This window comes from Henckelia pumila, chromosome 2, assembly GCF_033568475.1.
Source record: "Henckelia pumila isolate YLH828 chromosome 2, ASM3356847v2, whole genome shotgun sequence".
Taxonomy (NCBI): Eukaryota; Viridiplantae; Streptophyta; class Magnoliopsida; order Lamiales; family Gesneriaceae; genus Henckelia; species Henckelia pumila.
The window spans coordinates 10,754,081-10,779,406 of NC_133121.1; the positions used below are offsets into that span (position 1 = coordinate 10,754,081).

The 25,326-nt window shown below is 37.3% G+C and overlaps 1 protein-coding gene across 4 annotated transcripts; it reads right to left on the reverse strand.

Annotated features, from left to right (window-relative positions):
- Window positions 1–15,898: 15,898 nt before the first annotated feature.
- Window positions 15,899–23,537, reverse strand: LOC140880021 (nuclear pore complex protein GP210). 4 transcript variants are annotated; one of them, XR_012149571.1, is made up of 6 exons: window positions 23,257–23,537; window positions 22,859–23,124; window positions 16,862–22,344; window positions 16,736–16,777; window positions 16,428–16,475; window positions 15,899–16,295 (listed from the first exon to the last, which is right to left on the reverse strand). XR_012149571.1 is itself a non-coding variant. In XM_073284066.1 (3 exons), exons 1-3 carry the CDS (start codon window positions 23,424–23,426, stop codon window positions 16,925–16,927), a joined length of 5,856 nt encoding a protein of 1,951 aa, XP_073140167.1. In that variant the 5' UTR covers window positions 23,427–23,537; the 3' UTR covers window positions 16,640–16,924. The 4 variants fall into 4 exon arrangements, 1 of the variants encoding a protein (XP_073140167.1); XR_012149573.1 differs by lacking the exon at window positions 16,736–16,777; XR_012149572.1 differs by lacking the exon at window positions 16,736–16,777 and having other exon boundaries at window positions 15,899–16,475.
- Window positions 23,538–25,326: the final 1,789 nt, after the last annotated feature.

A 25,326-nucleotide genomic window follows, 5' to 3' on the forward strand; every position in this document is an offset into this window, starting at 1 on the left:
TATTTTTCCCACGTTGTGGGGAATCCAAGATAGTGGTTAAAAGACTAGTTCTTGATGAAAACGTGGTAGCGATTTCAACATTGTGGCTGCTATCTTTTCACGTGGCTCCATGCAATTACCTTAAACTAGCAGAAACGCACATGCATTGTGTATGTGATATAATACAAATACAAAAACAGTATATATAATTTATAGAGTATATTTTTTAAATTAATATGATTTGTTTATATGCTATTTTTCGCTCGACGAGAATCGTCTTATTTTGTTGGTCAAAACTCAAAATTGGGTGAACATCACCACCGATCAGATTCTCATTCACCGTAAAATATTCATTTGACACACGTTTTTCATGTCAGAGAATTGGGGAAAATTAGCATTTTGGTCCTGTATGTTGGTTTTTTTTTTGTTTTGGTCCTGTATGTTGGCTTGTTTTGGAAAAAAATCCTGTAACTCGATTTTTTTTTTGGATTTAGTCCTATATGTTGGCTTATTTTGGTTTTGGTCCTGTAAGTTGGTTTGTTTTTTGGTTTTCGTCATGTATGTTATCATGTTTTGGAATTTAGAAGTTGATCTCTAATTATTTTTGTAATAAATATTTTTTATTCTTTCATGTTTTATCTGCTTATTGGTTTGAAATAATTACAACTAACTAATAAAAAAATATTTTTTTACGCTTAAACTTTTTTTAATCTAAATAATTTAATAAAATCTAAAATATATTAATTTAATGTATTAAATGTAACATACTTTTGTTCTTTTAAAAAGTAACAAACAAACATTCATTTATGTCGTTCTCAACTATAACTTCGATTTTTTTATTTATTTGGCACTAAGTGCTCGCCCACTTAGCACCTATTAATGATCATATAAATAAGTTCCAACCTAAATTAACAAAATTAGCTAAAAAACTAAAAATATATTTAAAACATACTTTTGTTTTTTTAAAAAGTAACACTTTAATATATTTTTTTATCGTTCTCAACTATGGTTGACTTTTTTTGTTCCGCTTTTCTCGAAAGCAAAGCTTTTTAGGTATGTTTCACTTTTATCACCCTTAATCGCCGCTTAAGCGTGCTTTTTAGAACACTGCAAATAAGCAAAATTTTGCTGCTCCCTTCAGTTTCGGCGACGGAGGAAATACAAAAAAAAAAACCAAGTTATTGTACCTTTTAGAACATAATTATTATTTTAAAAAATAATTAGAAGGTCAACGTCTAAATTTTAAACCTAATTTATTTAATTATAAAATCATAAAAAAATATTTATTATAAAAGCTTAAGCGGTGAAGTTGGAAAGTCAACTTCTAAATTCTAAATTTAATTTATTATTTTAAAATAAAAAACATAGGCGCTTATTTTAACTTAACCGAGTTTAATTTGGTCAAAACCGTATCTTTTCCATGATCAAAATTAAAAAAAAAAAGTCAACTAATATGACCAAATCCAAATAAAAATCCAAATTTCTGTACTTTTTTTCAAAACATAACTTTGTATAGGACCAAAATCAAAAATTAAGTCAACTTATAGGACCAAAACCAAAACAATCAACATGTAGGACTAAATCCAAAATAAAAACAAAGTTAGAGGATCTTTTCCAAAACAAGCCAATATACAGGACCAAAACCAAAATGAAGCCAACATACAGGACTAAAATGCTAATTTTCCCCAGAGAATTGCATACGACCATTCACCTGCTGTCAAATTTGCTAAGTTGCAATTTTTTATTCTTCATTTTAGGGGTTTTTTTTATATTTAATTAAAAAAAACTTAAATTGCAAAAATAATTTGAAATACTGCAAAACGCTCTTACTAACAGCGGACCCTACAATAATAAATGCAGGGTCCGTTATTGTTTAGAGCGGACGATGCAATTTGCAGCGTCCGCTGCAGCATGTCACATGGGAACTTGCACCCATGTGACACTTTTGTTTTTTTAATTTGTTTTTTAATTAATTAATTATATAATTAATAATGTTTAATAAAATTATATTTAGTAGTATGATCCTTTTTTTTCTAAATTCTAAATTTCGAATTTGATAATCGAACTGAAAAATTATTTAAAAAATATATAAAATTTACGGTTAAAATAATTATATTGATTAAATAAATTTATGATTTAACTTAAATTTTGGTCAATGGAGTTATATATTTATTTTAATCGTTTAGATTTGTGGATATCCCTCGGTTACGTGAATAAATCTAGATTAGTTAATTCAAATCTATTCAAATCGAACTGATGCAAAAATGCTATTACAAAATTTCTCAATCCGAATTCAAGCCGAAACAAAATCATCTCAAAAATTGTGAACTCGAATCGACCGGAATATATCCGAATTAATTCTCTATGTCTATTCATAAGAACTTGCATAGATTCAAACAAATTAAAATAAATCAATAACTCCGCTAACCAATTTTTAATAAAAAAAAATAAAATTTATATTAAAAAATACGATATAAAATAAATTTATCAAAAAAATAAAATTTATATTAAAATAAATTTATCAAAATATGTTGATAACTAATCACAAAAAAATTTATTTAATCAATTGAATTTTTTAACCATAAATTTTAATTTTAATTTTCGAGATGATTTTGTTTCGGCTTGAATTCGGATTGAGAAATTTTGCAATATTTTTGCATCAGTTCGGTTTAAATAGATTTGAATTAACTACTCTAGATTTATCCACGTAAACGAGGGATCTCTACAAATTCAAACGATTAAAATAAATATATAACTCAACTGACCAAAATTTAAGTTAAATCGTAAATTTATTTAATCAATATAATTTTTTTAATTGTAAATTTTATATTTTTTCTTTTAATAATTTTTCAGTCCGATTATCAAATTCAAAATTTAGAATTTTGAAAAAAAAATGATCATACTACTAAATATAATTTTATTAAACATTATTAATTATATAATTAATTAATTAAAAACAAATAATAAAAAAAAACAAAGGTGTCACATGAGGACTTTGCAAGTCCCCATGTGACATGCTGACAGCGTTGTAGCGTCCGCTCATGCTGGCAGCGGACGCTCCATTTTTTATTGCAGGGTCCGCTGTTAGCAAGAGAGTTTTGCAGTACTTCAGCAAAACGCCCTATTTTAAATTATTTTTGTAATTTAAATTTTTTTTTAAAATTAAATCTAAAAAACCCTCATTTTAGATTGTGATGGGTTTGTTTTTTTGATTACATACTCGAAAACGAAGCAAATGAACAAAATTTTGAATTTTCAGATATTATAGATTGTTTTTTTTTATCTAAGGTGTAACACCCGGTATTTTAAATACGTAAATTCGCATGCATAATTAAGATATTTAATTATCAAAATTTTAGATTTATGGGTTAAATAATTATGTGAATTATTTGTGCATGATTTAAATTTATTTTTAAGCATTTAACCCATAATTAGTGATTTTTATGATTTTTAGTATTTTAATTATTTTATCGCGTTGACGGGACCGTGGACGGACGAGATGACAACTTTCCACCCAAATTATTTTATGAGTCTTTTTAGAGCCCTAAAATATTATTTTTAGTTTTATTATCTCAAAATTTTTAGTATTTAATTTTATATATTTTTAGGAGTCCGTTTTTATTCAAAATAAGCCAAAATATTGACTTTTTAGTATTTTTAAAATTCCCTAAATTTATAATTTCGGGATTTTGTTTATGATTAACTTAAATTATCAGATTTTAGTTTTTATTTAGAGTTTTAACATTATAGGTTTTATATTTAAAACTTTTAATTATCCTAAAACCTATTTTAATTAAAAATAAAAAACTTTAACCTAATCTACCCCAAACCCTTAACCGATCCTTCACCCTAGTAGCCGCCTCCCTCCCTTCTCCATCATCTTCTTCATCGAGCAGCCCTAAGGAAGAACACCATAGCCACGTTTTTGAAGGTCCAAAGCAAGTCGTCGTCGTCCCGTCGTCCTGGAATCGTCTCACGCCCGTTTTTCTCTTCATTTTCGGTGAAAGGCATGATTTTCTTCCAATCTTTTTGTACCTATCAGATATTATATTGTGTGGATTGTGTATGCATCAAAACCTTCAATTTTTTTCAGAAAATGGTTCGAGTGTTCGGATTTTTCCAAGGTTACTTGTTTTTCATGGTTCATGTTCAAGTTTTTAGGCCATGGGTGCGTTCTATCTGCTGGCTAGGGTCCCTAGGGTGTTTTAGGTGTGACTGGACTCGAGTGGCTCGAATGGCTCGAGCCAAACGAGCCAGGAAACCATCTAGAGTCGATCGGGTCCCAAGGAGTTGCAGATTAGGGTTTCGGGATTTGGGGCTTCGGGTTCGACGTGCAGGCTGCATGGGGGCTGGGGCTGGGTCAGGTCAGGTCCGCCCAGACGTGGGCTACGTCTGGGCGGCGGCGCTCCGGCCAGGGGCGGCCGGAGCAGGCCGGCAGCAGCCATGTAGTGGCTGCTGCTCACGGCCGCAGCCGAGAAGAGGTAAGGGGGATCGGGTTAGGGTTTTAGGTGTGGTCCGGGTCGGGTCAGTATGGTAGTGGGTCGGGTTAAGTGGGTTTGGGTCCGGGTCCGGGTTTGGTGGGCCGGGCTCGAGTCTTTTTATTTTTAAAATATTTTATGAATTAATGGGTTTTTGGGTCTATTAATTTGAAATAAAATTATTTGGACTCCCAAATAATTTTATTTGGGCTTTTAAAATTTTAATTAAGTTAGTCCATTAATTTTATGGGCTTTTGAGCCCATAAAAGTTATTGGGCTAGTCTTTGGGTTTTTGGGCCCATTGGGCCAGTTTAAGTTGTTATTGGGCCTAGAATGCTTTAATGGCCTTTAATTATTTAATTGGGCTTAGAATAATTTTTATTGGGCTTAAGTATGTTATTGGGCCAGTTTCAGTGTTAATGGGCCAGATTTAAGAAAAAGGGGCTTAAGTGTTAGGGCCAGCAGTCCAGGACCATCCATGAGAAAATTGCATGTGTCCTGATTATATATTTAATTATTTTTATGTATTGAAGTTATTTTAATATTTATATGTTAGTAAGAAATTTAAATTAAATATATATGAAGGACACATATTTTAATTAAGTACATGCATTCATGAAATAATTTTATGCATAATTAAATGTTTAAGGTTGAGCAATAATAAAATATTTTATATTGAAAGTTGAAGTAATGTGACAATTTAAGGGGGATTCGTCCCCATATGTGAACTATTGAAGGGCAGTTTACTGCCAATTTAAGAGGTGATTCGTCACCGCCACGTACGTTGGTTTCCACGCTGATCAGTATTTAATGTATGATTTAAGGTTACACTACGGATACAACCATGCGATGTTAGAAAATAAATTGCTCAACAATGTTTATGTATTATGTTATGTAAGTTATGTTAGGTTATGTTATGAAATTTTCAAGCATGCTCATTCATGTATATGTATGCATTAGTATTTAATTGTTTTAAATTATTTTAAACCCTTGTTATGTTAGCATGTTGGGCCTCTAGGCTCACTACACTGGTATGGTGCAGGTGAGTACGTTGAGGATGAGGTTGTACCCACCGGAGGCGAGGATGTATGAGCGGGCATGCAGTGATCCCGTGACCGTGATAGATGTCTGAGTCACATGCATGTGTTTGATTATGTCAACACGTTACATATTTTATATTATTTTTCAGTGGTTGTGGGTTTTGAATATTTTATTGAATATTGTCAGTGCATGCAAATTTTAATCATTTTATTTATGCAGTATTTTTAATTAAATGTTTGACTCAGATGTTTATTTTATTTTAAAGAATGCATTTTTATTTAAGTATTTAATTGTTTACTTATTTATTTATTTATTTTTAATCTTTTTATTCTGTGCATATATGTATGGGCATATATGTACATATTTTATTTAGTAAGTATATATAAAAAAAAAATTTCCGCATATTTATTTATTAATAATAGAGTTAGGGTCGTTTCAGTTGGTATCAGAGTCAGGTTCCTTGGAGGGGTCATTACTGCTATGCGAGCTCAGAAATCCACGCTACCGGTCTATAAGTTTTAAGTGTTTATAGCATGATTTAATTCTTTGGATTTAAGTTAGTATTACTTTTAAACAAATTAGTTATGCATGGCGATTAACGTAAAGAAATATGTGGTGGTGCAGAATGCCTCCGAGACCAGTTAACAGACGTGGGGGACCTCCACCTCCACCTCCACCTCCGCAGAACCCTATTTCAGCATTGGAGCAGGCCAATGCAAAAATGATGACAGGGATTACTGCTCTGTTAGAGCAGCAGGCTACTCGTCCCAGGTTGTCCCATGAGGAGGACGTTGCTGAGAGGTTCCAGAAGAAGGGACCCAAGGAGTTTGTGGGTACCACCGATCCTTTGGTGGCGGAGGGATGGATTTGCTCTCTGGAGTCCATCTTTGCTTATATGGGGATCACAGACACCGACAGGGTGAACTGTGCGACGTACATGCTGAGGGGTGATGCAGCGCTCTGGTGGGAGGGTGCAGCCAGGGGAGTTCACCTTCCAACACTGACATGGGCAGAGTTTAGGCATATCTTCTACGCCAAGTACTTCACTGAGGATGTGCGCAGTCGCATGATCCGTGAGTTTATGAGTCTCCGTCAGGGGGACAAGACAGTGGTTGAGTATGTGAGACAGTTCGAGAGGGGCTGTCACTTTGTGCCTCTGATTTCAGATAGTCCACCAGAGAAGTTGAGGCAGTTTGTGGAGGGTTTGAAGGCGGATATCAAGCATGATGTTTGCATGGCAGACGTCCTTACTTATGAGTCTGCAGTCAGTAGAGCCTTGCGTTCCGAGGAGGGTCGGAGAGAGATCCAGAGAGAGCAGCAGGGGAAGAGGCAGTTTCAGGCTGGGTATCAGCGACCATCTTCGCAGCCTCCTGCGAAGAAGCAGTATACAGGGCCGGTTAAGGGCCCGAATCCACAGCAGAGGCCACAGCAGCAGAGGCCACAGCAGCAGAGGCCGCAGCAGCAGAGGGGCGGGGCCCCTAATGCCATAGCTTATCCCACTTGCCCGAAGTGCCAGAAAATGCATTCGGGACCTTGTCTATTGGGAGCAGGAGTTTTCTACCACTGTAGGGAGCCAGGGCATCAGATAGCTAACTGCCCGAGGAAGAAGAACATCGCTGGTAGGGTATTTGTGATGCAGGCCGAGGAGGTAGATCCAGACACCTCCTTGATCACTGGTATACCTTATCCCTAGCATTTTAATAATTTTCCTTTGGTTAAAATTTCGTCTTTAATTTGGAAATTTGTTGTTATTTGGGTTATTTAACTGCATGTTAGAATAGGAAGCATGTTTTACTTGTGATTAGAATTAAGAATTTGTAGTGACTCGTTGGAAAAAATTTAGTAGTGGTATGAAACTGTTGGGAATTTTCTGCGTGCAGGGAGAATTCTAGTTGGAGGCAACTCCACGTTTGCGTTGCTAGATTCAGGGGCTACGCATTCGTTTATCTCCCTGGAGTTTATCAGGCGGGTAGGCATCACACCTGAGAGTAGTGACCGTGGGTATGATGTTACTATGCCGTCAGGGCAGATTATTTCTACCTCGAAGGTTATTCGAGGACTGGAGTTGGAGCTGCAGGGACACTCCATTCGAGCAGATGTAGTAGTTTTGCCATTGAGTGGATTCGATTTGATTTTGGGCATGGACTGGTTGACAGTCAATGGAGCTTCGATTGATTTTCGTCGGAGATCAGTGTCAGTGAGACCTACAGTGGGCGACCCGTTCACTTTTCATGCATCTCGGAGCAGTGATATGCCTCAGGTGATATCTCATATTCAGGCGAGGAAGTTGTTGAGACGGGGTTGCCAGGGGTTTCTAGCGAGTATTGTCACGACTTCAGAGCCATCTAGCAGCTCATTATCAGAGATAGAGGTAGTTCGTGACTTTCCGGATGTCTTTCCGGAGGATGTTGCCGGAATTCCACCAGTGAGAGAGGTGGAGTTCAGCATCGACTTAGTGCCAGACACCGTGCCTATTTCTAAGGCACCGTACAGACTTGCTCCTACCGAGATGAAAGATTTGAAGGAGCAGATTCAGGAGTTGTTAGAGAAAGGCTTTGTTCGTCCTAGCTTTTCTCCGTGGGGGGCTCCGGTGCTATTTGTGAAGAAGAAGGATGGCAGTATGAGACTGTGCATCGATTACCGAGAGCTCAACAGGGTCACAGTGAAGAACAAGTATCCATTGCCGAGGATAGAGGATTTATTTGACCAGTTGCAGGGAGCTTCAGTGTTTTCCAAGATCGATCTGCGATCTGGTTATCATCAGTTGCGTGTTAGAGATGCAGATGTGTCCAAGACCGCTTTCAGGACACGATATGGGCATTACGAGTTCTTAGTGATGCCATTTGGGATGACCAATGCTCCAGCGGTTTTCATGGATCTCATGAACCGAGTCTTGCAGCCGTATCTAGATCAGTTCATCATAGTCTTTATTGATGATATTTTGATCTATTCTAGGAGCATCGAGGAGCATAGACAGCATCTTCAGACAGCCTTGCAGACTTTGAGGGAGCATCGGTTGTATGCCAAGTTTAGCAAGTGCGAGTTTTGGCTTGAGCAGGTGGCATTTCTTGGCCATATTATTTCGAGAGATGGGATTGCAGTTGATCAGTCTAAGGTTGAGGCAGTGCAGAATTGGGGTATTCCGAAGAATGCTTCAGAGATTCGCAGTTTCTTGGGTTTGGCAGGATATTATAGGAAGTTCATCAAGGGTTTTTCCTCTATTGCAGTACCCTTGACTTCCTTGACCAAGAAAAATGCGAAGTTTATCTGGAGTTCAGACTGTCAGAGGAGCTTCGATCAGCTGAAGGAAGCACTCACGACTGCACCAGTGTTAGCGATGACAGTACCACACGAGGAGTTAGTGGTGTACACCGACGCGTCTAAACTGGGTTTAGGCGCAGTGCTTATGCAGTGTGGTAAGGTTATTGCGTATGCGTCGAGGCAGCTGAAGATTCATGAGCAGAACTACCCGACGCATGACTTGGAGTTGGCAGCAGTGGTCTTCGCTTTGAAAATCTGGAGGCACTATCTGTATGGCGAGAAGTGCAAGATTTTCACAGACCACAAGAGTCTCAAGTACTTCTTCACACAGAAGGAGTTGAACATGAGACAGCGCAGATGGTTGGAGTTGGTGAAGGACTATGATTGTGACATTAGCTACCATCCGGGTAAAGCTAATGTAGTGGCCGATGCTTTGAGTCAAAAGTCGTCAGTGGTATCATGTTTGACCGTACAGTTACCACTACAGAGCGAGATTCAGAGATTTGGCTTGGAGTGTTATCCGAGTGGCCATGCACCGAGCTTGTCAGTGTTGACGGTGCAGCCAGTTCTGCGAGATCGGATTAGAGAGGGACAGTCTACTGATGAGGAGTTGCAGCGTTGGAGACAGAGAGATGAGGCTAGAGGTAATCTCTTGTATACAGTGGAGGATGGTATCGTTCAGTACCGTGGTAGGATGTGGGTACCGAACGTCGATCAGTTGAGAGCTGAGATTTTAGCAGAGGCTCACACATCTCCGTACTCCATTCACCCCGGAAGTACGAAGATGTACAAAGATTTGCAGCTATTGTATTGGTGGCCCGTGATGAAGAGTGACATCGGGAGAGTGGTGTCAGAGTGCTTGACTTGTCAGCAAGTCAAGGCAGAGCATCAGCGTCCAGCAGGACTTTTTAGACCTCTTCCTATTCCGGAATGGAAATGGGAGAATATTACGATGGACTTTGTGGTTGGCTTACCGAGGAGTGCCAGAGGATGCACATCGATTTGGGTGATTGTGGATAGACTCACCAAGTCAGCTCATTTCTTGCCGGTGAGGACTACTTATACTTTGACACAGTATGCAGAGCTTTACATCAGAGAGATTGTTAGACTGCATGGCATACCAGTGTCTATTGTGTCAGACAGAGATCCGAGATTCACATCTGCGTTTTGGAAGAGTCTGCACACAGCTTTGGGGACGAGGCTTTTGTTCAGTACAACATTTCATCCCCAGACAGATGGCCAGTCTGAGAGGGTGATCCAGGTTCTCGAGGATCTTCTGAGAGCTTGTGTCATTGATTTTCGGGGCTCTTGGGAGACTAGACTGCCATTAGTGGAGTTTACCTATAACAACAGTTTTCAGTCGTCTATAGGTATGGCTCCTTATGCAGCATTGTATGGGAGGAGATGCTGATCTCCTGTGCATTGGGATGAGGTTGGTGAGCGGATTTTGCTGGGTCCTGAGATTGTGCAGCTGACAGCTGACATTGTGACTCAGATTCGAGATCGGATGAGGACTGCTCAGAGTCGGCAGAAGAGTTATGCAGATGCCAGACGACGAGATTTGGAGTTCGCTGTAGGTGATCACGTATTCCTGAAGGTGTCACCTATGAAGGGAGTAGTGCGTTTTGGCCGGAGAGGCAAGCTTAATCCGAGGTATATAGGGCCATTCGAGATCTTGGAGAGAGTTGGCACGTTGGCCTACCGTTTAGCTCTACCTCCAGGGCTAGCGGCAGTGCACAACGTTTTCCATGTATCTATGCTTCGGAGATATGTCTCCAACCCGTCGCATGTGTTGGATTTCGAGCCCTTACAGTTGCCACCAGATCTAGTGTATGAGGAGAGGCCAGTGCGGATCTTGGCAAGGGAGGAGCGGAGGCTTAGGACGCGGGTCATACCGATGGTCAGAGTCCAGTGGCTGAATCACTCGGAGGAGGAAGCTACTTGGGAGACCGAGGCAGATATGAGGACTCGCTACCCGGAGTTGTTCGGGTAAGTACTTTAATTTCGAGGACGAAATTCAATTTAAGGGGGGGAGAATTGTAACACCCGGTATTTTAAATACGTAAATTCGCATGCATAATTAGGATATTTAATTATTTAAATTTTAGATTTATGGGTTAAATAATTATGTGAATTATTTGTGCATGATTTAAATTTATTTTTAAGCATTTAACCCATAATTAGTGATTTTTATGATTTTTAGTATTTTAATTATTTTATCGCGTTGACGGGACCGTGGACGGACGAGATGATAACTTTCCACCCAAATTATTTTATGAGTCTTTTTAGAGCCCTAAAATATTATTTTTAGTTTTATTATCTCAAAATTTTTAGTATTTAATTTTATATATTTTTAGGAGTCCGTTTTTATTCAAAATAAGCCAAAATATTGACTTTTTAGTATTTTTAAAATTTCCTAAATTTATAATTTCGGGATTTTGTTTATGATTAACTTAAATTATCAGATTTTAGTTTTTAATTAGAGTTTTAACATTTTAGGTTTTATATTTAAAACTTTTAATTATCCTAAAACCTATTTTAATTAAAAATAAAAAACTTTAACCTAATCTACCCCAAACCCTTAACCGATCCTTCACCCTAGTAGCCGCCTCCCTCCCTTCTCCATCATCTTCTTCATCGAGCAGCCCTAAGGAAGAACACCATAGCCACGTTTTTGAAGGTCCAAAGCAAGTCGTCGTCGTCCCGTCGTCCCGGAATCGTCTCATGCCCGTTTTTCTCTTCATTTTCGGTGAAAGGCATGATTTTCTTCCAATCTTTTTGTACATATCAGATATTATATTGTGTGGATTGTGTATGCATCAAAACCTTCAATTTTTTTTCAGAAAATGGTTCGAGTGTTCGGATTTTTCCAAGGTTACTTGTTTTTCATGGTTCATGTTCAAGTTTTTAGGCCATGGGTGCGTTCTATCTGCTGGCTAGGGTCCCTAGGGTGTCCTAGGTGTGACTGGACTCGAGTGGCTCGAATGGCTCGAGCCAAACGAGCCAGGAAACCATCTAGAGTCGATCGGGTCCCAAGGAGTTGCAGATTAGGGTTTCGGGATTTGGGGCTTCGGGTTCGACGTGCAGGCTGCATGGGGGCTGGGGCTGGGTCAGGTCAGGTCCGCCCAGACGTGGGCTACGTCTGGGCGGCGGCGCTCCGGCCAGGGGCGGCCGGAGCAGGCCGGCAGCAGCCATGTAGTGGCTGCTGCTCACGGCCGCAGCCGAGAAGAGGTAAGGGGGATCGGGTTAGGGTTTTAGGTGTGGTCCGGGTCGGGTCAGTGGTCCGGGTCGGGTCAGTATGGTAGTGGGTCGGGTTAAGTGGGTTCGGGTCCGGGTCCGGGTTTGGTGGGCTGGGCTCGAGTCTTTTTATTTTTAAAATATTTTATAAATTAATGGGTTTTTGGGTCTATTAATTTGAAATAAAATTATTTGGACTCCCAAATAATTTTATTTGGGCTTTTAAAATTTTAATTAAGTTAGTCCATTAATTTTATGGGCTTTTGAGCCCATAAAAGTTATTGGGTCAGTCTTTGGGCTTTTGGGCCCATTGGGCCAGTTTAAGTTGTTATTGGGCCTAGAATGCTTTAATGGGCTTTAATTATTTAATTGGGCTTAGAATAATTTTTATTGGGCTTAAGTATGTTATTGGGCCAGTTTCAGTGTTAATGGGCCAGATTTAAGAAAAAGGGGCTTGAGTGTTAGGGCCAGCAGTCCAGGACCATCCATGAGAAAATTGCATGTGTCCTGATTATATATTTAATTATTTTTATGCATTGAAGTTATTTTAATATTTATATGTTAGTAAGAAATTTAAATTAAATATATATGAAGGACACACATTTTAATTAAGTATATGCATTCATGAAATAATTTTATGCATAATTAAATGTTTAAGGTTGAGCAATAATAAAATATTTTATGTTAAAAGTTGAAGTAGTGTGACAATTTAAGGGGGATTCGTCCCCATATGTGAACTATTGAAGGGCAGTTTACTGCCAATTTAAGAGGTGATTCGTCACCGCCACGTACGTTGGTTTCCACGCTGATCAGTATTTAATGTATGATTTAAGGTTACACTACGGATACAACCATGCGATGTTAGAAAATAAATTGATCAACAATGTTTATGTATTATGTTATGTAAGTTATGTTAGGTTATGTTATGTAATTTTCAAGCATGCTCATTCATGTATATGTATGCATTAGTATTTAATTGTTTTAAATTATTTTAAACCTTTGTTATGTTAGCATGTTGGGCCTCTAGGCTCACTACACTGGTATGGTGCAGGTGAGTACGTTGAGGATGAGGTTGTACCCACCGGAGGCGAGGATGTATGAGCGGGCATGCAGTGACCCCGTGACCGTGATAGATATCTGAGTCACATGCATGTGTTTGATTATGTCAGCACGTTACATATTTTATATTATTTTTCAGTGGTTGTGGGTTTTGAATATTTTATTGAATATTGTCAGTGCATGCAAATTTTAATCATTTTATTTATGCAGTATTTTTAATTAAATGTTTGACTCAGATGTTTATTTTATTTTAAAGAATGCATTTTTATTTAAGTATTTAATTGTTTACTTATTTATTTATTTATTTTTAATCTTTTTATTCTGTGCATATATGTATGGGCATATATGTACATATTTTATTTAGTAAGTATATAAAAAAAAAAAATTTCCGCATATTTATTTATTAATTATAGAGTTAGGGTCGTTTCATAAGGGCTGCTTCGATATGTGGTACCAAGAGTGTGTTACGAGGTCCGTGGGTGGCTAATACTTAGATTTCAATCGTTTTGTTTTGATTGTGAATTTGATGGATTTAATATCTTCTACGAACTGTTTGTTATGAGTCTGATGAGAGATTAATACATAGTAAACTCGAAATAAATCATTGATTTCGGTGTTCGTGATCTCAGAAAGTTTACACGGCTGCTCTTTTCGTTGCAATTTCTACTATTAATTTCCTGCCTCGTAAAACATTGGTGTTTTTTCCAAGCTTACGGGTTGGTCACAGAGCTCGCTTGATGTGGACTATTTATACATGAATCAGATGACATATTTGATATACATGAGTTCAAATTTAAATCTTTCAATTTGTGTTGCCAGAAAAAATGTAATCATTCTCGGGTTTATTGCTACATTTTTTTATTTATTAACAATTACTTTTTATTTGAAGCATTTAATGTTTAAAATTGTTTTTTTCAAAAATGTAATATCTTTTTAACATTCATTTTTTAATTCCATGCAATCATTTTTATTGAACTGCTATCTTATGTGTATTTCATTTTTAAAACTTTGAATTAATGACTAAAAATCGAAAAAGATAGGACCAAATCTATTCCGATTCTTTCACAATCAGTATAAATTTTAACTTATGCAATCTATATTTTGTTTTTCAAATTATTTTATTTTAGTGAAACATTATCATACGCTCATCTACACTTTTCTCATTTTATCCTTACTAATTTTATTCATCGGCCCAGAAAATATGTCTTTATTCTCAACCACTATATGTCTTTCAAGTATAAAATTTGAAAATAAGATGTAAGAATCGTAAGATATAGGAACAATCTATTCGATTATTTCTGCAGTTTAATTTTAAACTAATGGATGCAATCTATAATTTATTTTTTCAAGTTCTTTAAATTTAAATTGCTATTATTTCACAGATTGTTATACTATATATTCTGATCATATTTGTTCCTATCTCTTGCAATTATCTCTCATTAGTTTCAAATTTTAACCTTCAAATACATACAGTTTTTATAACCTTATACTTTTCATATCTATTTTATTTTTCCTAAACTATATTGCTACGGTTGTTTTGATTTATTGTTCTATTAGATCATATTACAAAACAAAGATTAATACTCGAAGCTATCAACATTTATTGAATTCTTCTCCTACATTGAAAGTCGGGTAAGAACATTTTAATTTCAAGATAATATTTATTTCCTTCTCAATTATATGTTTCTTCTTTAATAACCATTATTTTTTATTTGAAGCATTTAGTATTTTAAATTGCTCATTTCAAAATTTTTATTTCATTTTTATGTTGGTTCTCGAACTTCAACCATTAACGAATTTTTTTTAGAAAAGAAAAAACACAAAATTATCGATCTTACAATTTAAAATATTAAATTATATTCAACATTAATGTAAATTCTAAAAAATATAAGAAACAATCAAATTCTCAATGCATTTATTTTATCATTTTGGATAGTATGTGCATTTTCGATTGTCCTCTCCAGCACTACAATGCTCCTATTTTTACAAACGAAAACATATGATAGCTAATTTAATTGCGATGATGGAAATTTCATACCAACAAATTGTCTTGATATAATTATTGTTATGAAAAATATACGTGATTACTTTTATAAACTAATTCTAATCATTTATGATTTGCACTCAAATACTTCCATTGATGTAAGTTTAAATTTTATTTAAAATTCTACAAGCACGCGTATGCTCATGTAAAGATCAATATTTACAAGTTGTCTTTTAAATATTGCTACATATTAAATAATTTATTATAGTTGCAATGTCTTCTTCTCCTACTCGGACAAATGAGTGACGACAATTAAACACAGTGCAAAGACGAACACAAAGACAATTAATGACACGAAAACAATGGCACACACATCTAGCTCGATGTCGATCATCTCTTGATTTTCTTAGTGTTCATATTGATAGTAATATCTATAGCAATATAATTATTGTTCACAGAAAAATTGTAGTAAACCAATTCATATATTTAATATGAGTAGATATCACACACAATATTTATTAAAAAAAGACCATCATATTGCATTTAATTATATATCAAATTATATTCGTTACACACAAGCATCGCATATGTCCCGACCGCTAGTTTTTCTAAAATATCCATGGGAGATTCTCCTATTCCTCTTTCGATACCCGTTGGCTTGGAAAACTTGCTGCACTAAATTCGTAGAACAACTTGATAAATGATAACAATTAATAACAAAAAATTCCCACGGACAAATTTGAGATTATGAATCATAATAGCTGAATTATTTAGAAATATATTATATTAAATAATTTAAAACCTAAATCAAATACTAATGTGTGAATCAAGAATTTAGTAACTCAAGTTGATTTTGAACTACATACCAAAAAAATGTGACAATACAATAGATTCAGATTATGCCTCTCATCAAAACTCCTACTCTGTTCCAATCATTCTCATAAACCAAGAAACATGAACGAGAAAATAAAGGTAATAGACATTCAATTTTGCAAAGAACCTTGTATACTATTTCCCCTACCATGAACAGTCACCTCACGTCTACAACCGCTGTTGCCATATCCCGCAAAACTATGACCAGGCTCACCATATTCGTCGCCAAAAACATAGGGTGATAAAGTTTCCCCACAACCACCAGTATCGTAAACATGCTTGGGGATTCCCCTTACTTGCGAGCCCCTACAACGCCTGGGCTTGGGCTCGTTTCCATATTTTTGTGGAACTACATGGTTCAAAGTCATCGCTGGTGCTTGATGCTTTACAAAAAGGAAGTACGAAAAATCATCACAATGATAAGCACCAGAACCACCATCCCTTCACTATACACTAATACACATCTCTCTATATATCATCCACCAAATCAGTTGTAGAGTTTCTTTGACACTTACAAGGTGGTGGTAGAAGGTTTGGGTTCTTAGCTTTCACGTTCTCGGCGCCTACATAATAAAGAGGCAACAAGTGATCACACAAAGGTGAATAGAAGGAAATAAAGTATCGTAGCTTTGACTTCTAACATTTCTCAAGTAACTGAGAACTAGCCAAAATTTACGAGACGATCTCATCTTTCCTCACAAACGAGAAATGTGTATTACAAGACACTTGATCATCAGGTCAATCATGGCAAATTAGCTTCTAATATATAGTGGGAAAAGCCCAACAATTATATTGAGCAAGCCACTCAATAAAATTAACTCACCTAATCCACGAAGGCCATTATCACGAGTGTAATCCACATGTCCTACAAAACCGTACAAGGAAAATATAGTATCACACTAAATTCACAGACAGGCTGTTAAATCATAAATGAAATGATTGATCTTACATGTAAATTTACAACAAGAGGCAGTGCTACTTAAAATACACAGCAAGTTTTACTCCACGCAAGCTAATATGTATTTTGAGGATTGACCCTCCTCCTGAAGTCTTGCCTGTAATATGGAGTTTCATCCAGTGTCCTCCGAACATAGTCTAGGAACGGCTGTGGTGTCCGAGGAGACTGATCATTTGTAACAGCAGGGCTAGATCGCTCAGGAGTTACAGGTGCTGCCACACTTGGAGTGCCAGAAGGAACAATGGGTTCGGATCTATCAGGTTTGTCAATGCAATATATTAGGAAGGTCACGGTTAAGATCAACAAGAATAAAATTGCCACTAAACCAATCCATGAAACGACATCTGCTGTTTTGACCACTGCTTTTCTCTCCTCAGCGTCAAAACTAACATTAATTTCAACACTTTGACCGGTGGCTGGGAGAGAGAGGATGAGTTGATCTTCAAAACTCTCAACTCCAAGAACTTTGACCTCATATCGCACATGCCTCCCTTCCCCAGCATCTCCCTCCCTGATGGGTCTAATGGAAAGGCGATCCCTGTCACGCCAATTGATCTCGATATCGGTATTCCCAATAACGGTTATGATCCTCTTGTTGGAGTCCTGTGTCATGTTAAGATTCAACGATTGTTGGTCCAATTCAAGTACTTTAAAGCCACCAATAAAAGCAGCGGATGCAGAACCAGAAATACGATGGTTTCCTTTGAGTGATGCTCTAACAATAACTGACATATGATGCCCCGTATCTCCCAAGTTGGGAGTTGATCGTGCCAAATGTTCTGGAGAATAAGGGAAGAATAAGCAATACAGGTTATCAGTGTCCAGATCCTTCCATGGCTTAGAAAACCCAATGTGGGGGGGATCGACTTCACACTCAAACAAGGATAGCATGTTGTTCCCAACAACTCCATGAAGGTCCGTGTAAGCACCACTAAACTTTACAGAGAAGGCGTATCCTTTCAGTGGAAATGGCACATTTGTAAGTACCTCTTTTGGAGGCTCAACAGACACAGTATTTGTCTCCAATACGGTAACCTCAGTGCTAAGCTTCAAACTTGAACTCTTGAAGATAACATGGGTTTGACCTGCTCGTACAGCCTCAGTTTTTCCAGATCCTCTCTCCACAGATACAATACTTGCATTGCCACTAAACCACTGGCCTGAAGTTGAATCACTGAAGCCTTTAATGCCAAAATTAAGGCTGGTTCCTTGGTACATGACAGGATTCTGAGGATACAAGTGTGGCCCGACAGAAATCAGAACATAGTCTGATTTCTGAGGATTATTGATCAAGGATATTTGTAAAAGGGCTATCCCTTGGCTTTTTGCCAGAAGATGGATACTCCCATTATGATTGCTGGTGTCAACTGAGATAACATCAGGATTATTGGTTTTAGCTTCAAACAGCGTGACATTATGAGCCTCATGAAAAGGATTTCCAAGAGCATCGTGATATTTGATTGACAGATCAAGCCTTGCACCCAGAGGTAGTGTATGGACAGGAAACTCGTCTGTCACTATTCTTATTTGAGCAACCTCAGTAACCTTCACACAAGAAGCAACCTCAGTTCTCCCAGTTAACTTGTCTTTTGCTTGGATGCACACAAGATCATCAAATCCTTTTGTTATGATTTTAGCACCTTTGATGTGTATTGCAGCATCCTGCACCTCCTCGGTCTTCCTATCGTAATGCCCTAACAGAGAATACACAATTGCAACTTTAGCACTTTCAGGTTTCCCTTTGTCGTACCCATGTGAAAATAAAGGTAATAGATCTGATGATGTGTAATGAGGAGGAAGGATCCAGGTCACTGGTGATCCAAGAGCAAGTGGAAGACCAGAGACCACCCACAGTAATCTAGATGCACTATAAAACACTGACTTTGACAATGAATTCGATAATCTGATATCACAGGAGAAAGAAACTGTAACATTTGTCTTGCCAGCAGATAATCCATACATAACTTGAATAAAGCTACTGTCTTGCTTGTTCAAGGAACCAGAAGGAATATTTTTTACACTGTTATGCTCTACTACTTCTGGTGCATGATTTGCCACATGAAAATTCAAAATCTCCTTATCCTCCACAGCCCAATTAAAATTTTTACAGAGCCCAAATAAGGAGAATAAATTTCCCTCAGAAAGAGAAGCATGAATTTGCGTGAAGCGGCCAATAGCAAGCTGTTCACTCTGAACGTTCAGAATTGCTGAAGAAGGAATCCCAACTTTAACAGCAGTGTATGCTTGACAAAGCAATTTGTCACCAGTACTGTATATTGTGACAACTACTGTACTGTTCCCAGGAGAAATTGCCGACAGTCGACCTGAAGACTTGTGAATCTGTGCAATCTGACCATCCATACTCGCATATTGAGCATGTGTACCAAGTTTAGGGCCTCCTCGTACAGTGAGTACAAAAGATGAACCAGGTACAAGGAATATATTACTGGGATGTACGCTTGGTGGGGCATAGACTTCCACCTTGACAGGTTGGCTCAGAATTTCAAGCCCAGAATGTTGGACAGTGCTAAGATAAATGGTTGTCACCCCAAGATGAGTGCCTCGAATGGTGAAATTCGGCGCATGCACATACCCATCTCCCACAAATGCAAAATCATAGTCCTCCACAAGCTCAACCACATCGTCTTCAATATGAACATGAATATTCATGAAAATGTACTGAGAAGAGTCAAAGCTCCACCCATCCCCAACCCCGGCCAGAAAATGTAGAGACTGCAGATTTCCTTCCATGATGCTTATATATTCTCCTGCTGTGATCTTAAGCCACTCAATATCTGCAACTTGGACCGCAGAAGATGCAACAAGCGGAGGGACAAGACCAATATCATGAACAGTCACAAGTGCATGCCCTAAGCTTTTAGGAGCCAACATTAAATGTGAACAATGATAAGCAGGACTTTGCTGCATAACTTCCACAATCTGAGTATCATTCACTATAAAATCCAAGAAGCAGCTCCCTCCGGTGATTGAGAGGTTCAGCCTGGCATCCAAACTGAAAAACAACAAGCTAAACTCTGGACTAATTCTAAGAGTAGAAACGAGCTGCAGCTGGATTGAATCTGTCAGATTATTCATGGAACCTTCAAGCATCCTGGTAAACTCAAGATGGCCTATAGAATCGATGAAAGAAACAACTGTAGCGCGGATGGTGCACTGTCCAGATGTATTTTGCAAGATAAAAAATCTCTCCCAACTGGATTTTGCTGTTGACGAACTGTAGGCATCATCCATAAGTACCATCCCTTGACATCCAATAAGTTCCCACCTTAAATTGAGAGAAGATGAATTCGCAAATGCTTTTTTACAATCACTAATACCAACTGAGGAGACTCGTATTCTCCGTCCATTGGCAACCGTAACTGGAGATACACGAGTTCCTACTGGTGTGCGGTTAGCCTGAGCAGCAGATTGCAAAATTTGAGGTGCATTCATAGCTTCATCTGCTATTATTACAATGGTAGAAGGAAAACTACATGTAAGTGATAACTGTACTTCCGCTACAGCCGGCAAAGGATGATCTTTTCCAACTAAGTTACCACGCCTAAAAATGAGTTTGAAAGTCCCCAAACTTTCACATCCTATTCTGTATGCATTACCATTGCTGGTTGGCATTTGATAAATGACAACTCTACCTTTCACATGCAATTGATGTTCATCTAAACCTTCCACCGTTTCAATATATTCAACATCTTGACCCCACCTTTCTGGTCCCCCATTTAACATTATATCCACGTGCGTTCCAGGGACAAGATATAGATGCTCCAAATTACTTAACTGATTTTGCGATTTGGCCTGAACCAAGTCAAACCAGTAACCACCAAACTGGTTCCCATTGCTTGCCTGATGTGCTATGAGAGGTAAATATGCTGCAATATTAGAAGATGCTTTCAAAACAACAGGGCCCATACTAGTCTGGTCCAAATGTTGATTTTCTTTGGTCAATGTTGCATGCACCACAGAGCGACCATGATTAGATGCATAAATAAGGGTCCAAGCACATGGAGGACCATGTGATGAGGATCTGGGTTCAACATCTTCCTGCTTGTTTGGCAAAATTAAGTCAACAGTTCCATTGACAATTATAAAAGACTCACTTTCGGTTTTCCATTTCACCAAAGACCTGAAAGCATCACATGCATAGAAATAAGATCCACTTGGTGCCTTTAATGTCACAGAAGCTTGAAGATATGTTCCGACAGAAGTCTCCACAGGAAAGCGAGGAAGAATAATCATCGAAGAGGGCGAGGTAACTTCAACAACTACCTCATCATAATTCAATGAATCAAAGATAGAAACAGCTCGGATAGAAGCTTTTCCAGGCTTTTTTGCCTGAACAATTCCAGAAGCTGACACAGACACGGTAGCCACATCTGATGAATACCATTTATAATCACTAGAAGACATTGCACAACCTCCACTTGCTTCCAACTCTAAAACCTGATACAGACCAGGGACCCACGGGAGGAGAATACTGTCAGAAGCACCACTCTCTCCTTTAATCATGAATTTAACTTGATCACAGACCATGATTTCTTGAACAACTTTGAGAACTTCTTTTCTCATATCATGCCCACTGCTGTAACCCAAAGTTGCAGTCAGCCTTTCCAATCCACAGAAATTTGCATTGAGAATTCTATAATTCGGTTTGGTTGTTATAGAATCTGATACTGGAAGTATATCCCAGAATTCGACATTGCTATCATGAAGTTCAATTTCATCACTTTCTGTTATGTAAATTTCCTGTGCCCCAGGTCCCCGCGAGAAAACCTTCACCTCAATGAGATATTGTCTGCCAGAAACAACATACCAGCGTGATACAGAGGGAATGGGCCTAGTGCCCTTAGAAAGATCTTCGTGAGGAGATAGAGCGGATATAAACAACAACAAAGAATCAGGTAAGACGACATGAAGAGATGATGTTTGCATGTGCCCAACAACCCTAGTATCATCAACAACAATTGTGGTCATACCTAAGTCCAATGCATGAACTTTACCCATTTCTCTCTCCACCCGAGCAACTGAAGAATTCAAAACTGACCATAGATGGAAAGGAGATGGTAAACTTACTAAATGTGGACTATTATTACGAATAACCTTCAGATTGTAGTTGACAACAGCACCGACAATAACAAAAACAGGTGATGGAGGATCCAATGACATTGCTTCTGCCACAGTCAAAACAATTTTATCTTCCAAATGCATAAACAATGGTTCTAGCAAATGTACAGAAACTGTTTCATGACCAATTCCAGTGCCTTTAACTACGAACAGATCCGAATATACACCACTTTCTTCAAGCTTCACCTGGATTTCCAGGTCACCACACAAACCACCACAGTCGCTCAATGGAGATTCCTTCAAAGGAACATGGATAAGGTTATGAGGAAATCCATCAATTTCAGGCATCAGTTGCCAACTGAATTGCAGGCCCACCAATGAGGAAAATACATTTTCTGTACATCAAAGATAGAATGAGAAAATAAATTGATGACAATGTACAAAACAGAGAAATCGATAGCTTGTGCACACAGAAAACACGAGCATAAGCACACTTGGAACTCGTTGTGCAAGCACGAATTAACAAAATGCAGCAGTTTGGAACAAAAGGATAAAATGCCAGACAAGAGCTAATGACCCCATCATGGCTTTCGATCCCTTCTCATCTGCTCCAATATCGCTATTTTTCATCAAAAGCATATGGTTCAACTGATGAGAGTTGTGACCTCCAACAACGTTTAAATCATGAAATTTGGGGAACAGCAATTGGAGACCCGTAGATAATATGCTTCAAGATAAACCCAAACAAACAAACAAACAAAAAACCCAGAATCATTACTTGTGAAGGTTGCCTCCGTCAAATGGTAGGCAGGAAACTTGGAACGTGAGTAAAAGAGTGCGCCAAAGAAAACAATAAAATGGTCGAGAGGGGGAAAAACATGCATTCCATAAGTAACGAGTCAGCATTACCTTCACTATCGAATGCCCGAACACGAAGAGTAGCCAACCCGTCAAGGTCAAGCTTGATAGAGTTATGAAATATCTGGATCCTCGAGATAGCGTCAATGTAAACTTTGCAGCGAATCACCGTTCCAGAGTTCAAGTCAGTTGCGTAAACAGCAGTCTCCTGTCTCCCACCATAAGGAGCAATGGACTTCAGCCGGGCACTCGTCGAGCAACGGCTGCTCGAATTGTACTCCGGCAACACAGATAAAATGTCTTGGTGATCCCATGACCTAATCAAGCACCAAAAAAACACACAACTGATCATAACCAAAACCAGCCACTTCTCACCACACAAAAAGACAGAAACAGGAACCCAGGAGTCGAAATAAGCTTAGAATCAACATACTGGACACACAACGTACCATTTAAAGCAACCGTCGCTGCCTTGAAGCCTGTATTCAACTGGGTAAGTCATTTTGGGAGGCAAGAGTATGTTAACGTCGGCAATGTGAGGGCCATAGCTCGAAAGCGCCTTCGCGTGATGCAGCAGCAAGAGGAGGCCATAGAGCAGAACAGCAGCAGATGGTAGCATTTTTCTCAGGTGAAAAGTGAGGAAGAGTGGTGATGAATCATCCGATGAAATTTAGGCAACTAGGGTTTTACTGCGCGGGGTTTTGGGGGGAAAATATGGAAATTTGTCTGGAAAAACCATACGTGTTCATATAATTATCTTCAATTAACACTCTTTTATCTCAAAACATGTTTTATTTAAAAACTCAAAAAATATATATATATGTTTGATTAATTGATTTACCACTTTTTTAAACATCTTTTAATCACTGCATATTAATTATATCAAGTCGTTATGTAATTTTAGATATTATATATATATATATATATATATATATATATATATATATAAACTCAATGGTGAATACTGGAAATTGAGTTTCGTGGTCGTTTCGAAACTGACTTCTATGTTCTTGAGATATAAACTTTAATTTTTTTTTTTAAAATACATTTATTTTCCATAAATTACTTTTTTTTAAAAAAAATTTAAACATTAATTTTGAATTACACAAGTACTCTAACCTCATTTCATAAAAAAGAATTATATATATATATATATATAAAAAAGTTAAACATTAATTTTGAATTACACAAGTACTCTAACCTCATTTCATAAAAAAGAATTAGAGTACAGTACTTGTGTAATTCAAAATTAATGTTTAACTTTTTTAAAAAAAAAAGTAATTTATGGAAAATAAATGTATTTTAAAAAAAAATTTAAAGTTTATATCTCAAGAACATAGAAGTCAGTTTCGAAACGACCACGAAACTCAATTTCCAGTATTCACCATTGAGTTTAGCTCAACCTTTGATGAATGTGTTGGCCAATTAAACTGCAATTTGATCCAAATATTAATGCTAAACTTCTGAGTTTTCACATATAATTTGCTCCAAAAATATGACTTTATTGTCGATGATGTGATGTGGCCTCAAGTGTGAGATAAGTTCTCAAGTTCGAGACTCAATTAATTATATAAATAAATAAATTCTCCCCCAACTTATAAACAAAAACAAAAGATTTTATTTCTCTATATTCTTCCTACTCGTATTTTTTGGTTGTACTTATGTCTTGTGTGTATGTATGCTATGTTCGAGACATGCAATTCTATCCTCCAAAATTTAAGCTTGCACCTAGGACTGTAAACGAGTCTCGCGAACTTTTCGAGTCGGTTTGAAAAAATATTTGATTCGGATTCTAATTTTTTAGACTCGAGCCGAACTCGAACATGTTCGAACTATTATACGAGCCGAACTCAAACATGTTCGAACTATTATACGAGCTGAACTCGAGCTGAAAATATTCTAAAATATTATATATATATATATATAATATAAATAGTATTATATATTATATTATATTATATATAGATAATATTATATAATATATTTTAATCGAACTCGAACTCTCTATCGAACTCGAACTCGAGCCGAAAATAAAAAAATTTCGAGCTTCGAGCCGAACTTCGAATATCTCAATTTTAAATCGAGCTCGAACCCGAATACTAAAATTTTGCTATAGTTCAGCTCGATTCGGCTCGTTTACAGCCCTACTTGCACCACGCACATTGACCTAATGTATATGTTGGGTTTGGAACTCGGATCATCGTCTCTTGATTCTCTACAAAAAAATCAATGTAGTGTTTGGGAGAGCTTTTAAAAAATACTTATCAGATTTTTCTTAACAAAATTTTTACTCAAACATGCGACCTTTCTCGAACCTGCTTCTGGCCAACGAATCTAAACCCGACCAATTGTCATCCCTGATAATATGAGATACAATCGTTGTAATATAAATTACAAATTAACTATTATAATAAATAGATGTTGAACAAAAACAAGAAATGATAATAAATATAGAGATGAAAAAGTTTTGCACAATATTTTTAAATATATAATGGCAGACAAGACATTTAAAGCTTAAG

Excerpts from the sequence above, each read along its gene's own strand:
- LOC140880021 (XM_073284066.1), bottom strand. The coding sequence starts at position 23,426 with ATGCTACCATCTGCTGCTGTTCTGCTCTATGGCCTCCTCTTGCTGCTG. Across the intron at positions 23,125-23,256 it reads AGCGACGGTTGCTTTAAATG|GTCATGGGATCACCAAGACA; the intron begins GTACGTTGTGTG and ends GTGCTTGATTAG. Across the intron at positions 22,345-22,858 it reads TCGGGCATTCGATAGTGAAG|AAAATGTATTTTCCTCATTG; the intron begins GTAATGCTGACT and ends TTTGATGTACAG.